The sequence below is a fragment of the Lethenteron reissneri genome, chromosome 12 (genome assembly GCF_015708825.2).
Source record: "Lethenteron reissneri isolate LAM-NWPU_2019-01 chromosome 12, ASM1570882v1, whole genome shotgun sequence".
In the NCBI taxonomy this organism is placed as follows: domain Eukaryota; kingdom Metazoa; phylum Chordata; class Hyperoartia; order Petromyzontiformes; family Petromyzontidae; genus Lethenteron; species Lethenteron reissneri.
This window is the reverse complement of record NC_083790.1, coordinates 6,676,124-6,694,235: the sequence shown is the minus strand read 5'-3', so window position 1 is coordinate 6,694,235 and position 18,112 is coordinate 6,676,124. Positions and strand designations below refer to the sequence as shown.

The 18,112-nt window shown below is 41.8% G+C and overlaps 1 protein-coding gene across 2 annotated transcripts in view; it reads left to right on the top strand.

The window, feature by feature from the left end:
• Positions 1–2,229: 2,229 nt before the first annotated feature.
• DNMT1 (DNA methyltransferase 1) overlaps positions 2,230–18,112 on the top strand; it is a 56,380-nt gene continuing 40,497 nt past the window's right edge. The window contains exons 1-13 of one of the 2 annotated variants that reach the window (XM_061550601.1): positions 2,230–2,444; positions 8,018–8,066; positions 9,103–9,210; positions 10,162–10,618; positions 12,414–12,513; positions 12,640–12,715; positions 13,003–13,049; positions 13,225–13,282; positions 13,468–13,551; positions 14,268–14,377; positions 15,232–15,350; positions 15,719–15,811; positions 16,393–16,544. In XM_061550601.1, the coding sequence (XP_061406585.1) occupies positions 2,410–2,444; positions 8,018–8,066; positions 9,103–9,210; positions 10,162–10,618; positions 12,414–12,513; positions 12,640–12,715; positions 13,003–13,049; positions 13,225–13,282; positions 13,468–13,551; positions 14,268–14,377; positions 15,232–15,350; positions 15,719–15,811; positions 16,393–16,544 (1,488 nt within the window). In that variant the 5' untranslated portion in view covers positions 2,230–2,409. Of the gene's footprint in view, positions 2,445–8,017; positions 8,067–9,102; positions 9,211–10,161; positions 10,619–12,410; positions 12,514–12,639; positions 12,716–13,002; positions 13,050–13,224; positions 13,283–13,467; positions 13,552–14,267; positions 14,378–15,231; positions 15,351–15,718; positions 15,812–16,392; positions 16,545–18,112 lie in introns of both variants that reach the window. The other variant, XM_061550599.1, reaches the window with a different exon arrangement.

Below are 18,112 nucleotides of genomic sequence, written 5' to 3'. Positions count from 1 at the left end.
ACGCGAGCGCGTTTACCGCCTGTGCCGATCGCAAACAGAAGCAAACGTTGACCGTCCGGCTTTTAATAGCAGTCGCAATAGGTTATAATCGTTTGTAAAAACATAAATTGCAATTTAAATTAGAACAAACTTACGTACAGCCGGTGATTAACAAGCGCGGGGTTTTGGTTTAAGCGGCACGTGACGCGTGATGGAGGAGGGGGGGGGTCACCGGACTCTACCAACTCGGGCCCGCGCACTTTGAAATGGGGGTGTTGGGGGAGCGGTGGTGCAGTGGTTAGCACGCTGTGTGCAGCTACAAACCCGGCTTACCCGAGTTTCAAGTTCAAGTTTATTTATTAGGTATAGCCCTGTGAGCCATTGGGCTCACGGCCACCAACACCGGTGAGGTTTATCTGAACCGGCCCTGTGATTCCACTAGGTCGACTCAGCGTCGAATGAGTAGCTTGTGCGGTGTGTAAAAACATTGTTAGTTGGGTGTGGTGATGGCCATCCCCACGTGTACATAGCAAACACGTAATGAATTATACTTGCAGAGTTTAAATCTGTAACAGGCAAAATATTATGGATGTTGAATGGGTGATGATGCATTTGAATTTCGATTTAAAGCTTATGTGACTGCAGGAATTCATCTTCTTGGTTCTTTCGGTAAAGTCACGTAGAAGGGAAGTACTAAAATAATAAAAATAAAACATAATAAAATAATTCTTACGATGTCTTCACCTGAGGACGGCTGCTTGCATTGTGGCCGAAACGTCGTGAGAATTATTGTATTATGTTTTATTTTTGTTATTTTATTACTTCCCTTCTACGTGACTTTACCGAAAGAACCAAGAATATGATGCATTTGAACATAATATAAGGGATACGTTTCGGATTACACACATTCCGGGGTTTTCGGATTGTTAGATGGATAATATATAACATTCATTAGTTAAATATATTCCAAGCTATAACAATTGTGAAGTTTTCCGATACGCGACATTTCTTATGGCGGGAAAATCACGGAAGGGGCATCGGATTTTCGGATTAATCCAAAATAAAACCCAAAATTTCGGATTCGTCCGAAATGTCACCGTTAGGCTTGCACTACATTCATTGATGAAAATGCTGCGCAATGTGTACCGCATATCACTTAAGACGTAAGTCAATCATATGCGCGATTAGATATTAATATTTAAAATAGAGGCTTTCGAAGCACACGACATGCAAACAAAACAAAACTCAAACAAAACAGGAAACAGTGCAAACAAACCCGAGATTAAAAAGCGATAGATGTAATTTTTTGTTATAATTTCCCCCCACCCATGAAACTTTCTTCCCAATTGTGCTCTCAGTGTCACGAGACGCAGAAACCAGACGACCCAATAACCCTCCACGTAACAAGAGAACGGGGCCCGCGAAAGCGGACCTCACAGAACTACCACTGAGATCAACTGTCCCACGTACTTCAGTTGAACCTCGGGGCCCACACACAGGAGATAGAGACGGCGGCGGCGGTGGCAGCACTTTAACAAAACCAAAATATAGATATCGATTCTTAACCGTAATTGTGGCCGAGAATCGTGACAATTAGCGGAAGCGGACCTCACAGAACTACCACTGATATCAAATTTCCCACGTACTGCAGTTGAACCTCGGGCCCACACACAGGAGATAGAGAGAGGCGGGGGCAGCGGCGGCGGTGGCAGCACTTTCATTGCTTTCATGGCTTTATTTTGATGATTTCGAAAAGTTTTTGGTTTGGCCATATTTGTTTGTTGTAGTACAGAGTCAGACTGATGGCCTTAATCTAAGTTGTCTTGTGGTTGTTGTTGTTGTTAACTTGCATCCCACTGGGATGTTTGCACACAGCGTTGGTGTACGGTGCTTTTTCTGCAATATTTTGCTGTCTTTTCTTGGGTTTTCTGTTTGTACTTAGTCACATATTCACTTTAAGATGTTTTCCTGTTCATGTTTTTGTTTTTTGTTTGTTGCGGTTGCACCCGATTCAAGAGCCGAATGGCTCACATGGCTATACCTAATAGATGAACTTGAACTAACAAAACCAAAATATAGACATCGATTCTTTACCATAATTGTGACAATTAGCGGAATCTCGGGGGGTGGGAGGGTGAAGGGAGGCAATTCTTCACCCCGAGAGTCGTGGCCCCAACCTCAGTCCCCCCCCCCCCCCCCCCGCGATCTCGCGAGTTGGTTCCGCCCGAGGCCGCTTTTACGCGGGAAACGCTGTCATCATTGAGGGACATCTTAGCGGCGTCTCCTCCTCCTGCACCACCACCGCTACCACCACCACCCACAGCAGCACGAAAACACCGCGAGGACAACCACCGCCGCTACAACAACAACAACACCAACCACAATCAGTCACCGCCACAAGCAGCAGCACGGACACCGCGGCGTCTCGCCATGGCGCTCACGCTCCCCGACGACGTGAGGGAGAGGTGAGGGCGGCCGCCGCGGTGGTTGATTGTCGATGGCGGTGATGACGGTGGGTCGTGGTGGATGGGGTAGTTGACGATTGTCATCGTGATGATAACGGTGGTGGTTGACGATGGTGGTGGTTGTCGTTCATTTATGAGGGGCAGTGGTGCAGTGCCGTGGTTCATGATCGTCAGCCGGATAAATCCTCTCCGAATCGTCGCCATGGTTCGCCGTCAGTCCGGCGATGTTCACAATGCACACACGGAGTTGATTGAATCGCAACATCTCCGCAACGGGGGGACACCCTCGGTGGCGTTTCTTTCACTCCGCCTTGGGCCCGCCACTCCGTCGTTAGTCTCGACCATCGCCCCAAGTTCGCGGCACCGCAGACTTCGATTACCGGCAATCTCAGAGGTTCGATTACCGGCCTCGACTAACAAGGCCTCCTCCCTCATCATCATCATCCATAAATAAGTAATGCACGGTGCGCGGTGTAGGTGTGTGTGTGTGAACGCCAGTGTTGGGGAGACAAAGGTGACCGAGCATAACCACCACCAACCCCTCTTGCTGTGTGCAGACGCTTATAGGTGTTCGATAACAGCTATTGGGTGTATGTGTGTGTGTAAGGTTGGCATGTCTGTGGTGCGGTACGGCACGTGTCAGCTTGAGTTATGGCCAAATATTTACTCTTACATCGCACGAGCTGTGGGTAGTTCACTATCCAGCAGTAGATGACATGTGCGTGTGTGGCTTGTGCCACGATATCACGATATTCTCGCTCTACAATTTCCCGCCATGGACGTCACTGTCGCACGTGTTTACTTAACCTTGCGTCGACTTCCTGAAATCGCCGAGGGACTTGGTGCTGCGTGTGTAAAAACATCAGAGCGGGGGAGACAAAGACGACCGGGCGTGGTGTTATCCCCAAGTTCAAGTTCATTTATTAGGTATAGCCCTGTGAGCCATTCGGCTCTTGAATCGGGTGCAACCGCAACAAAACAAAAACATGAACAAGAAAACATCTTTAAAGTGACTATGTGACTAAGTGCAAACAGAAAATCCAAGAAAAGACAGCAAAATATTGCAGAAAAAGCACCGTACACCAACGCTGTGTGCCAACATCCCAGTGGGATGCAAGTCAAACAACAACAACAACCACAAGACAACTTAGATTAATGCCATCGGTCTTACTCCGTAGTACAACAAACAAACATGGCCAAACCAATAAACTTTTCGAAATCACCAAAATAAAGCCATGAAAGCAATGAAACAGTGATCATGGGAAGCCGTGTGCCGCACGAGCCTTAATAGGTGCTTTCAAACACCCCCAGAGTGTGTGCATGTGCACACAGCGTGGTGATCTTTGTTTTAGTGTTGCAGAACAGCAGCATCGCCCTGCCACGAACACGCTTGGGTGCTGTGTACGGCGTGCTTTTGGTTGCTAATTTTAATTGAATATACATTATAGTTTGGAAATACTGTATGTATGTCCTCAATTATAGACAACACGAAATCGTCATATCAAGAGTTTAACATCTTCAAGTTGTCAATATAGCTATGCTGCATCTCAATATGTTGTTGATTCTCTACTGCCTGCCTATTGAATCGACGGCGTATAAAGGACGCAGCTGGTTTATATTCTGTACGTTCAATCCCGGTTGGATAGTTTGTTAGGTTCGATTGCTCTGGCCTTGGTCGGGCACACACCACGTGCAGCGATCTATGGCGTGCTATTCGTTGCTGTGTTTTGAGTTACGTTTCATTTCCGGAAATAGGTATTTCAAGACACTTATTTAAGGAAGATAACGTTAAATGCGTTATTGAATGTTTGCCGATTATTGACGACATACCAAGTTTATGAAATGTCGAAAATTGACGAAGTGTGCAACATACATAATATAGATTTTAAAAAATGTAAACAGCAATAAATATCATGCCATAGTTGTAGCCTTACTGGCAAGCGTGGGATAGTATTGTAAAAACAATGACTAATTATAATCACTGTGCAGTGATTATGCCTATAATAAAATCACTCTGAATGTGACATCGTGTGATATCACAGAAAGCTAAGCAGGCTATATGCGCGTGTTTAATACTTGGATGGAAGGCCGCCATGCACAATGTTATTAGCTGCGGGTTTATGTGGTAGTGGGGTTAGAGGGCAGTGCAACACAATCCATTGGTTGCTCTGCTGTCCTCCGCTGCCACATCTATGTGTACCACACTGCCTCCCCACCCTGCACTGACCTTTGTGGGGGAGTGTGGTCAAAATAGCTCCCAAGACGGTGTGTGGAGCCCCCCCCCCCCGTCCAGCAATGTATTTAACAAAGGTTTGTGCGTGTGGGGTCTTAAGTGCGGTACTGTGATGGAGAACTGTTGGCGAGTGGTCCTTGTGGAGGTAGTGCGTGTACGCATAAAGTTATCATTAGGGCTTCGGATTTTCTGTGTTAATTTTTCTTTAAAATTGTTAGTACTTTCTACCTGTCCAAAAGTGATAGTTTTGTGGTGGTTCAATAGTTTTGCATTCCATGTATGTGCTGTATCATTTCATACTGTAGTAATATATCTCGGTTTACATCTCCCCCATTTACATCGTTTCGCAAATACGTCGTTACTTTTTTAATATCACTACCAAATTTGCGTCGCCTCAACCCACACTTAAGTTGCTCACAGTATCCGATCTTTCTCATTCGTCGCCTCATCAAAAGCACATCAACCTGCTTTTGTTTGCCTCTTTCATCCTTTTGAATATAGTCCACCTTCAATAACTTGCCAAAGGTACATGCTGTGCTCTGTTTCCATACTCTGAAGTGCACGTGGTAGACTAAGGAGGAACTCAAGGACATGGATTTGGTGATTGCGTCATGCTGCTGCGTGCGGCAGTCGTGGTACTTCCGCATCTCTGATTAGTCCGGTTGGCTACGGATGGTGTAAAAAGTCCTACATACATATTTTGCGCTCTTTTTTTCGATTGGTTATCTAAATAAATGACATTTAAATCTTGACTTAAAGCTTTCGTGACTGCAGGAATTCATATTCTTGGGTCTTTCGGTAAAGTTGCGTAGATAGGTTCCAATAATTTTATTTTATTTGAACCTATCTACGTGACTTTACCGAAAAACCCAAGAATATGAACCTATCTACATGACTTTACCGAAAAACCCAAGAATATGAAATGACATTTACTTTGAATCCATGCAATTTTTTTAATATATGCATATAAATAAAATAATGTTTTTGACTTGTGGAGTAACCGTTACCATTCAGGTCAACACAAGCAGAGCAACAATTTGTGCTGGGGTTTTTTTGGAGGCTTATTAATTTTTTGTGGTTATTTGGTTAAAATAAAAAAGTATAGAATTCCTGCTAATCGCGAAGTGACGGGTCATCGAGACATGAGTCTCTTTTGCAAGAGGGACCTGGAAACAAGCAAATAATATTAAGTACAGAAGGCTCAGTTAAAATATACAAAGCGGTCATGAACGTCAATAAAATAATGGACATGTTTTTTTTTACATATTAGGTTATAAGTTAAGATATGGACAAACTGGCAAAGCTTCTAGGCAATAAAATACACACATGTAGGCTTTCAGGTTGAGTTAAGTATTTATAAATTAAGGTATCATAGTTGAGGTCATCGTGATCAATGCCATGGATTTATTTCTGTTTGCTAGATCGTTAGTTATTGCAAAATCAAGACCCAACCTTCAAGGCCTACTTCTCGGCACTTTATGACTTTAGATCTTGATGGTTATTGTCGAATCCCATCTTTCATGGACCACTCTGATGGTCTCATCACCATCTGAATTGAAATCGGCCCCTTAGGTGCCATACTTGGCTTGCTCACCTGCCATCCTTCATTAAAATACAAAAGTCCCACCCATTGCAACCTCCGCTTCATGATTACATCTGAAGTCATCTTGTTTTGTTCTATTCATGTAAACGATACAATGGAAAACAATAGTAACCAGATGCTGTATTGTTTATGCATTCATGTGGAATGCAGTTTTGGATGGAATGTCTGTGTTCTTGGGTATTAGAACATTCTATATTTTCCCGTCACAGATTATGTAATTTTGCATGTTGCAGTATGGTATGGGCTTGTTGAGCAAATCTGTAATTTATTTTATTCTGTGCTTTATAGCGACTACTATAGGTGAGACTGCTCGGACAATGCCTCGCATTGAGACTGCTCTAAAAAGCAATGTGATAAAAATCTTCAGTTTTTCGTGCAAAATAATGTGCCATGTTGCATGTTTGTTTACATTATTTACTGCATAATGTACTGCATAATATAGGATAATTCTTACACCTTCATACAGGCAGATACTGTACACTAATCTGTGGTTTGTCCTGTTTGCTTGGTATTGGGACGTTTTGTACCTGAAGTAGTGGGAACGTTTGCGTCATTGATGTCACCTATTGTCACCATTAAAGCAAATTGAACAGCCAAGCTGTGAGTCACCATGGCCCCTCGAGTGTGGAACTTGGGCTGAATCTTTTGGATTTTAATGCGCCCATCAAAAGTGCGTGCGTTCAATGGACTGAGACATTGCGTGGTTTTGTAGTTGTGTTAATATGGACAGACAGGCCACCACTGCCATTTCGGTGGCCTCTTGTCTGAGAATATTTCTGACACTAATCCATCCATGCTTCGTGTCTCTCGCACAGTCATGTGTGGGCTTGCTAAGCCATTGAGTAATTATGTCCATCAATGAAATTGCATGGCACAGTGTCGCTTGAAAAAACGGCAGGCATCGTTATCGTAATCATTATCGTGCACCTGCTCTCGTTGGGTTTTTAGAAATGTGTAGATAAAGTTCCCTCCCTTGACAATAATGTGCAAAGCTTAAATATGCCAATATTAGTTAAACTGAACAGAATGTGCAATGTAATTGTAATGCATGTTTCCTGAGGTTCGAAATAGACATCAAATTTACCATTTTCCTTAAGCAAACTGTGATATGTGCAATATTGTCAGTTTTTTTTTGGTGGTTAGGCGTTGTGGTATTATTAGGCCATAGCACGTGGGTAAAACCACCGTTAACGGTCATTTTCAAGACTATAAAGATACCCTATTTCATTGAAAAATCATTGCATTGACGAGATGAGTACATAGATATGGTCTAGGACTTCATAAATGAGTTGTAAACATTTTAGGAGTGCTAATGTACAGTGATGAAAAGAGTTATCAAGTTTACATTAATTTTACCTGGAGATGGAAACAAATAATAGAAGACAATGAGACGTTTATTCACAAGGGTGTCTGCCCTGGGTTATATCATACGTTTGATTTTCAAAATCTTTGAGGTGTAAAAAAAGCTTCGATAAAATGAATCTGAATTGCAGCAAAAACATCAACTCCTCAGCCATGATCAATCCACTGCTGGATGAAGGCCATACCAAGCTGCTACTGCCTCTCACGATCTTGCAATGGAACAATCCATCCAACACATGAACCTATTGAATCGCTCGAACTCCTCTGTTTGCGTTCTTTCAGATATCCAAAATTATATATAGATAGAAAATAAAAATAAGTCGGATTATGAACAGTACTCATTGGAAACTTTGTTTTGTGTTAATCTGTGTGCAGGCTCGCAGAGTTGGAAGAACGCTTTCGGACAGAATGTTTAACAGAGAAGGTAAGTTAAAGGTACTCTAACTTTACAATTTGAGAGTCGCTAGGTCTGTAGTGAATGAATGTTTTAAAGCGAGACCCTTATTGTGGCCGCTGCACTTTCTATAAGATATAGCTGTATGCATAACATAAACAACTGCGTGTATGTACTTCATTAACGTATAATGGCATTCTTTTTTTGAGCATTTTCACAATGTGCTCCCATCAGTTTTCATTGGCTGAAGAGACCAACTGTTCACACAATTAGCAAGTATAAATATGTTTTATTAATGTTGATTTTTAAGCTCACATTTAATGCCTTGAATGGTACTTGAGAGAATAGATTAAGCATGGTTTCTCGATTTAAATATATTATAGTATAGGTATTGCTGATTGAACTGTTAATCTAATAAAGGAGTTTTTTATATTAAAACAGTCTAATAAATAGTACATTCACTTTATAGAAAAAGCATATTTTATTGCAGTGCAGATAAATGTTACATCCTTCTGTCAATCCATTGCAGGATAAAACGCCCCTTAATTGTTTGACTATACTTCACGATACTACTCAGTTCGAGTTCAAGTTCATTTATTAGGTATAGCCCTGTGAGCCATGCGGCTCTTAAGTCGGGTGCAACCGCAACAAACAAAATATGAACACAGAATATTTAGAGCGACGACGCGTAACAGAAACATCCTGAAATAAACCAGTTGGTGAAGAGGAAGCCCTGGACCAGCTTAGATATCGCTCACACTGATGTGAGACATGGGTAGGCATGGAACTGTGTCACTGGGTTTATAGTGCAATGCACTAACCAGATCACCACTTCTCCCTCCATGCAAATGCAACTCTACACATGTCACAGAACATTAAAAATGCAAACATAACAGTATGAGATTAATGTTGACAGAACTTTGAATCAAATCGTGACCAAAAATTGGGACAATTCCTTAAATCACTGAAGAAGTGAATCTTTCCATCCTTACCATATTAATCGGTATCCATAAAGGCTTTTATATAGCCCAAATGTAAGCTGTGGTTGACATCTTATTTCACACAGGGATACATGAAGAAAAAGCTGGGCCTGGTGCAACCTTTTCTTTCTGGAGAGGTGAAAACGCAGCTGGAAACGTTGCAGGAAGAGTTGAAGGAGGAAGACATCACAGAGGTAAAGTGGTAACACACGATCCATGCACTGTAGCAACACAGCGCAATTTGAGACGTGTTCTTGCTTTAAGAGCGCCTATAATAAAAAATAGCACTTTAGTGTTTCCACGGCAAGGGTTAGTTCATCGCTTTGCTTTGACAATGCACCTCCGTTGAGCACAGTTGGCTACGTAAGGTCCGAAATAAGTTCTACATACATACATTCAATGCACCTGCAACTCTAAATCGGTTTAACAAAAGCGATTTGTATACTGCTCACTTTACGCATCAATTGTCGTCACCTTTGTGGATTGCTTTGAGTATTTCCAGTTGGTATGCATCTCCGATGCAATGACATACGTTATTCCTGTGCCAAAATACCAGTTCTCCCTGTGCTTTACATACAGTGCAGGCCATGTCGGTCATGTGACCAAATTGACCATGCTGGTCAATGCAAGTTGGTTAAAGTGAGGAGCGTAGATGTAGAGTACAACAATTTATTCTGCTGAACTGCTGTCTACTGCCTACAATGTAGCCCACAACTTGGTTCATAGTGAGAGTAAAATCATAAGACATGGTGATTTATATTCTTGGTTCTTTCGGTAAAGTCACGTAGAAGGGAAGTAATAAAATAATAAAAATAAAACATAATAAAATAATTCTCACGACGTTTCGGCCACAACGCAAGCAGCTGTCCTCAGGTGAAGACCAGGTCTGTCGGGGAGACAGCGTCTGAATGAAACACCACCACGCTTGGAGCGTATATTTAAGCTGGGTTGGAAGGGGGGAAGGGCGCCTTGACAAAATAATTTGCATATCAAGAGGAATTTAGCATATTTATGGGAAATGCAGATCACTGTGATTTCTTTATAATTCCTAACACTGCGTTATGTATGTATATTGAACTTCTTTCGCATTGTATGTAGCCAGCCATTCTAATCGTAGATGCCCCCACTCCCTGTACCCCCTGCAGAAGGGGTACTTCAACAAAGTTAAGACCCTTCTCCTTCGGGAGCTTCCAAAGCTGGAGGAAGAAGGCTCGGAAAAGCCCCACCAAAATGGTGCTGCCAAAAACGGCAAAGTGAAGCACGGAAAGAATGGGACCACGCACCATGCCGCCACTGCCGCCACCACCTCCACTGCCTGCAAAACAGAATCTGTGGAGGCCAACGGGGATGAGGCGGCAACAGAGAATGGAGACGCGCATCCCGCAATGGCCAATGGCTCGCCTGAATGCTCCGGCAAGGCAGTAGCCAACGGTGACGGGCTTGTGCTCGTCAAGTCCGATGCGGAGATGGACGATGGGGACGTGGAGGGAGATGATGCTGAACCTGCGTCGTCGTCGTCATCGTCCTCCTCGGCGGCCTCTGCCGGGAAAACGCGGGGTCGCAAAAAGAAGCAGGCGGTCGAAGCGGAGAGCAGCAGTGGCGGTGGGTGGGCACCTTAATAAGACGCAGCTGTTTTGTGGAATATTGAGAAAAGCACCTGTATTTATAATGGGGAAAAAATCACCAATTCGTTGAATGTTGTATTGGTTCGTGAAATAATTGATAATATATACGTGCACAAGTTTGTTTTGTGGTGAGATTTTTTTATTTGTCACCCCATGAGAGTGGCCTTTATTAGTACATCGTTGTCAAAATACAATACAGTACTATGCTGATGTATAAGTCTAAAGTTTTTCTCAAGTCTGAAGTAAATATTCTTGGTTCTTTCGGTAAAGTCACGTAGAAGGGAAATAATAAAATAATTGAAAAAAGTGTCTTGCTGTGGTTTTCACACCTGATGATGATTGCTTGTGTTGCAATCGAAACGTCGTGAGATTTTTTGTTTTATTTTTATTATTTTCCTTCTATGTGACTTTACCGAAAGAACCAATAATATGAATCCCTGCAGTCACGAAAGCTTTAAATCTGAAGTAAATGTAAACATTTTAAATAGGTCTAAGAAAATCATAAATAATCTAGAAAATAGAAAAGTTATGAATGGATTAAATATATATATATAACATGCAGAACACAGAATTGTCCATGTGAACACGTTTATGCTGATTACATTGGATCTTAAGAGGAACAGAATCTGTTGTCCCCTCTGCTATTTCAGGATAGTTGTTGCATAGCAAAATGTAATGCAATTGCAAATAATGAACTGCTGTTGCCATTTATTGTGATGCTTGTTAAATTAGAACATTTGCAGTTGGAAAACATAATTGAGGGGAAATGTCACGCCAACCAAAATTTTATTGAGAATCATCTAGACTTTCAGCCCGATCAAACTATCAAAAATTCACTTATCAATCTTTGGTTGTCACTAAAATATTTTTAAATTTTTTCCTTCTGGCATTTTCCATACTCATGGGGTGTGCTTCGTTGTTCCTCTCTGCTCATCCTGTCCTAGGCCATCTCTAGATACACTGCAGTTCTTGATATTCTGGTTCACCACTTAAAACCACCTCATTCAATGTCCATCACCTTTCTTCTGATGTGGGTTTTGTCTCTTATTACAACATGTGCTAGCCATCTGAGTCGGCTCTTTTTTTCAACTAATTTTAGATGGGCACGACTCTTGCCTACTCTTCCGTATCTTTTCCAGTCCTGCAATCTTTCTACGCATCGTTAAAATCATTCCAGCATTACACTCAGATCTTTTGTCTCACAGCTCGCTTTTTTAGGCGCATCTATTGGGATCAATCCGATAGCCTTTGCCCACTTTCCATCCTGCTCAGAAAGTGAATTTGTGCATCACTTTCAGGGGACGCCCGAGCATTTATAGTGTTCTAGGAACAAGTAAATCTTAGTTTGGTGGCCTGCTTCCTTTAAGATGCCAACCTTCTAATTTTCCTACTGGGATAGAGTCCAGTTTTGCGATTTATAATTCCTACGAACGGAAGATTCACACCATTATCTGTAACAAATTCAAGACGTATAACTTTCACTCTAGATGAATACATATAGTTATAGTGATTCAAAAAACGTAATCCAGTGTGAGCAAGTTGAATATGTTAAGCTAATTACCTACATTTAAACCACTTAACTGGTTTAAGTGGAGGGGTATGCCCAATAAATTAAGCATTTTTCATGAAGAACTATAAAGTGATACATTAGTTGCTGACAGTGTGCGAAGGTTGACACTCTGAACATTTCTCCTTGTAGAATTGAATTTCGGTTGATGTTCCGTTTTATACTTGATGACAGTTGAATTAACACATTTTTATATTCGCAGCAGAACTCGCAAGTCCCCGTGGTCGAGGTGGTCAGCGTGGCCGCAAGTCGGGGGCGGCAGCTGGGAGCAGCCAGCAATCCATCGCTTCAATGTTTGGCAAAGGGTTAGTGTCTCATGCTGACATCATGAACATTATCATCATGATCCAAGATCGGTGCAGCCTGTCGTGTGAGAGAGGCTTTGGCTGGCGTGAGGATTTAATCGGTTTTGTCAACGTTGCGATCTGCAGGTCTGTAAAACGCAAGTCGGAGGAGGCAAATGGAAAGGTGAAGGAAGAAGTCATTCAAGATTCCCAGACTAAAGAGGTGAATATTATTTACTTTCATGTTCATGCTGTTCATTTGTTGAAAGTAGAAATACTTTGTGTGTGTATGCGAGTTGCATTATGCCCAACATTAATCTTGTTGTGTTTAATTTGAATCAATTATGTAAATCTGGAATTTTCATTGCAATTCATTTGAGTCATTGTGAAAGCTGTACAAATACTGTTTTAATGGGGTTCCACTGTATAAACTTTGTCATGCGCATTAATTACATGCTTAGTTATATGCTGATTCTTTAAACATTCATTGTTTTTGTTGTTTTGATAAAGGAGGGTCTGGAGGACAAAAGGAGAAAAGTGGAATTGCTTGCTGAAAAGTAAGTAGGCTGTTGCTTTTGCCACCTTTTAATTTCATGGCTTAGACAACTTTAACTTTCATGACGACACCCATATGTCCATCCATTATGATGCTGTATGACAACTGCCCCTTTTTTAATATCGCTGTATTGCATTACATTCTGATGAGTCGGTTCTAAACTTTGGTGTTTGTAGGCCACTATTGCTGTCTGATGCACCTGAAAGTTCACCTGCAAAGTTCAAACCAGCAAGGGTATGTATTTGTTGGAGTGTATTATATGACATTAGATATGCTATACAGATTTAATATTCACTAGCATTTTAACTCGCGTAAAGTAGTGGATTGCTTTTCCATTAACATTTCTGTATGAAATGTCGTTTAAATTTGCTCATGTTTACGTCTTTATGGGTGGTTTGTCTCTTTCGCCTCGCTTGAAGACCCCACCACCGAAGTGTACGGAGTGTAAGCAGTTTCTGGATGACCGTGACCTGAAATTGTTTCAAGGAGACCCAGATGATGCAGTAAGTTTTCTTTGTAATCGTGTCCCGCCTTCTCGCATTCCATTATCGGCTGACTTTGCTGATGTCATTTAAGGGCTCAATTGTGTCAATTTGATAGTGTAAAGTCATAAGTTCACCACTCAGTTTTATCCATTTCACTTGTGTGTCCGTTGTAAAATATATATTTAACTGAGGTCCTTACAAATATATATAAAACATGGCCAGTCCAATTGGCTAAATGGTCAGAATCTGAGCTGTAGAAAAAATCATGTAATTTTAGTCATTTGTGACATTCCCAAGCACATGATTTTGCCTTTTTAGATTTAAGGGTGACTGTTAAGGTCATGTTTTTTTTTTCATTTATTGAAATAATCATATTTGACTTTGCCGTAGTGTCAATTGCCTGGCAATTCAAAACGTGATATAATCCAGTAGTTCTCAACTATTTTAGTTTGTCGGCTCCTAAATAAAGACCATTTGTCCTCTCGCCCCATACCCTCCAAACCTCACTTAAAGTATCTATTGGCGTGTTGTGCATTCGTGTTTTGTCACTGCAATGTGGTGCCAATTGTTCTGCCTGCACATTAGCAACTTATACTGTACGGCATCCATGCCACAGCCTGTCCCCCACCCCCCCTGAAATGCCGTGATGGGGTTTGCTGAACCACATCGAGAGACATACTGGTAAGATGCGTCAGATTTATTAATGTAAAGTTTCTACCCTGTATTGTTTTCAGCTGGATGAGCCAGAGATGCTTACGGACGAGCGACTCTCGGTGTTTGAAAGCAACTCGGATGCGATGGAAAGCTACGATGACCTACCTCAGCACAAAGTCACAAACTTCAGGTAGGTGTTGCGTCGCAGCATACAACAATGCATTTATTCAAGACTCATTGGTGTGCAAGTAAACTTAATATTCTTAGACAGCTCCTTGAGAATTTCTTTTAACTTTTGGGGAAATACAGACGTCAACTATAGAACATTTATCTGAACGTTTTAATGCCCACTAGGGATCTATCTTCTTCTATTGGTTCCAAATGATGTTGTTTGTACGTACAGTACAAACAATCCCTGTTATTCAAAAAACAACTATTACAACTATAATGAATCTTCTTGCTTCTTTCGGTAAAGTCACGTAGAAGGGAAGTAATAAAATAATAAAAATAAAACATAATAAAATAATTCTCACGACGTTTTATTATGTTTTATTTTTATTATTTTATTACTTCCCTTCTACGTGACTTTACCGAAAGAACCAAGAAGATGAATCCCTGCAGTCACGAAAGTTTTAAATCGAAAAACTATAATGAAATCTGATTTATGTTTTTTTGGATTATTTGCTCAACATGTTATCATGTATGGAGACTGGCGGTGCAGTGGTTTGTATGCTTTGCTATGAACCCAGTGACCTGAGGTCGATTGCTGGCCATGGCTTACTTCACCAACCCACACTGACCAGCATGGTACAATATACGTAAATACCCCCATGACTGCCAAAAAATATATAAATCTGGCCCACAGCATGGGTAAGCCGATAATCCAGCAGTGAATTTACTCAGGCCTGTACATTTTTTTATTAAATTATGATCATGTATTCCTGTGTGCATTTAATGTAGACCATTGATTGCTGACAATTGCAGACTAATTGTGTTGCATTCTCTTTAATCTACGGAGCGTGATTTGGTTATGTCCGTGTGCAGCGTGTACGACCGCAAGCTGCACCTGTGCGCATTCGACACCGGACTCGTGGAAAAAAATGTGGAGCTTTATCTGAGTGGAGTCGTCAAGCCTATTTATGATGAGAATCCCTGCAATGATGGTGTGTGCAAATCAAATAGCCGTTGATAAAAAAAAAAAAATTCAATGTGTACATAGTTTACTTTAGTTTTCTGACTTTTCGAATGATGTAGTATGTGAATAAACCATACATTAGTTTTTGCATTTAAAACATCGAGATCAACTCAAATATACTTCATTTTTACAGTCATGTTAAAATGTAGCTATTTGTCAAAATTTAACTGTTTTGTGATATAACAATGTTTAATTTGTATCCATCAGAAACGGTGCTCTTTTTAAATATATAATGCAGCATTAAATCAGCATTGGAGCTATAAATTTAATGTTAAAAGAATTGCATGTTTTCTATAGATACGTTGCGCTAATGATGGATTTACGTTCTTTGACTAGGTGGTGTGAGTGCCAAGAAGCTGGGTCCCATTAATTCATGGTGGACTACTGGGTTTGATGGAGGAGAAAAGGCCCTTGTTGGCATCACCACGGGTAAATGAGCAAAAGAGTCCTTCCATAGCTTCTGGAACTCACTCTGTTAATATTACACAGTTTCTCATATAATTGTGGATATAACTGTTCAATACACAGGCACACAATGGTACTAATTATGTGCATATTATAGATTTGAAGCTTTCGTGACTGCAAGGATTCATACTCTTAGTTTTTTCGGTAAAGTCACGTAGGTAAAAAATGAAATAAAAGTAAATGTGCATATGATTATTCAGCTTTTTGTGGCTGCTGTTGCGCTTTAAACACTTATGTGGCTCATTTCACATGTTGTTGAAAGTTCCTCTGTTGCTTTTTTTGCTAAGACATGCCCATGACTCCATTAACAACTCCACTCAGGTGATGTTTTTTGGTAATTTTGTCAAAATGCATCTGGCCCATGATGCTTGTTTATCATTCCACCCTCAGTTGTACCATGAACATTTTATTTCTACCAAGTCTTGCCAAGGGCCATGTGGTCTAAATTAGCAGTCATGTAATTAAACTAATGATTTACCAGAGGCCTTAGTTCTGGCTTGTGTAATTGTGTGTTTGATGCATGTCATCATGCACCTGTGCTCCAGCATTTGCCGACTACATCTTAATGAACCCAAGCGAGGAGTACGCCTCGACGTTTGCTGTGATGCAGGAGAAGATCTACATGTTCAAGATCGTCATCGAGTTCCTGCAGCACAACCGGGATGCCACCTATGAGGACCTGCTCAACAAGATCGAGGTCAGTCTCTTAGCGCAGGTGAAATCTGTAATGAGAACATTGAAAAATAATAAAAGGGCATATCACCGGATTTATGCATGTCCCCTTTATATATTATAATGCCACTGCATGTGAACAGTTCTCATGATAGGTGAGTGATGGTGCTGTGCTACTGATTTTAGTAATCATCTTTAATTGACACTGTTCTTGCTTAATCTATAAATATACTAGCTTTACTACCCGGCTTCGCCCGGGTCTTGGATCCACGACGCTAGGCCGCCTTTGTCTCCCCAGTGGCGATGTTCATACGCCACAGCAGTTACTCGTTTTGAGGCTGAGTAGACCTAGGGGAGGCCCAGGACCGGTTCAAATAATCGTCACCGGTGGTGGCCGTGAGCGGGAATGGAACTCGGGTCGCCGGGTTCGTAGCGTGGCGCGCTAACCACGACACTACATTGCGTTACGCTTCCGTTGTAGGATTTGTGTGAGGCGCGCCGATCCGCTGTAGGGTTTTAGTGAGGCGCGCCGATCCGTTGTAGGGTTTGTGTGAGGCGCGCCGATCTGTTGTAGGGTTTTAGTGAGGTGCGCTGATCCGTTGTAGTGTTTTAGTGAGGCGCGCCGATCCGTTGTAGGGTTTTAGTGAGGCGCGCCGATCCGTTGTAGGGTTTTAGTGAGGCGCGCCGATCCGTTGTAGGGTTTTAGTGAGGCGCGCCGATCCGTTGTAGGGTTTTAGTGAGGCGCGCTGATCCGTTGTAGGGTTTTAGTGAGGGGCGCCGATCCGTTGTAGGGTTTTAGTGAGGCGCGCCGATCCGTTGTAGGGTTTTAGTGAGGCGCGCCGATCCGTTGTAGGGTTTTAGTGAGGCGCACCGATCCGTTGTAGGGTTTTAGTGAGGGGCGCCGATCCCCCGCGATACAATAATACTGTGTAATCGCTATAATTTTATGATTTACCGAGCGTATAATAGTAATTGCACACATTGTGGTGGGGGGGGAGTGAAGAGGACGTGAAACTTTGTGTTAATGCGTGCGCCTATTTTTAACGGGAATAAAAAATGGCGTCCACCCCACGTCGAAAAAGTCGCTACTCGTTGCCAGGGGCAACCGCCGTCCAATGAAAGTGCGTATGGTCCGGCGACACACACACACACAGACAGATAGACAGACAGATTCGCGATTTTATATATATATAGATACTTAGAACAGCGATAATCAACATTGTTGGTATGGTGTCCCTCACGTTGACCCTGCCCCCGAGGTTACGAACACCGTGTTGCCTCCAGGAAAAACACGGCGTTCGTAATGTATTTGTGTCATGTTGTGTATTCAAGTCCTTTGTTGCCACGACGTAGAGAAAAAATTCTCCCTGCTCATTCAAAAATTATCCTTAATAATATCCATGCCGCAGTCTGCGCTTCCCCTGAAAGGCTTCCAGGGGGGCATGACGCACAGATTGCAAACTGTTGGCTTCAATCAAACTTGAACTGTTGTTTTGGATCCCAGAAAAAAGCATAGTTTATCATATATTGTTATACTCAAGACATGTTTTAATGTATACATCTCTACCGGAATGAAGACAATGTCAGTATTAA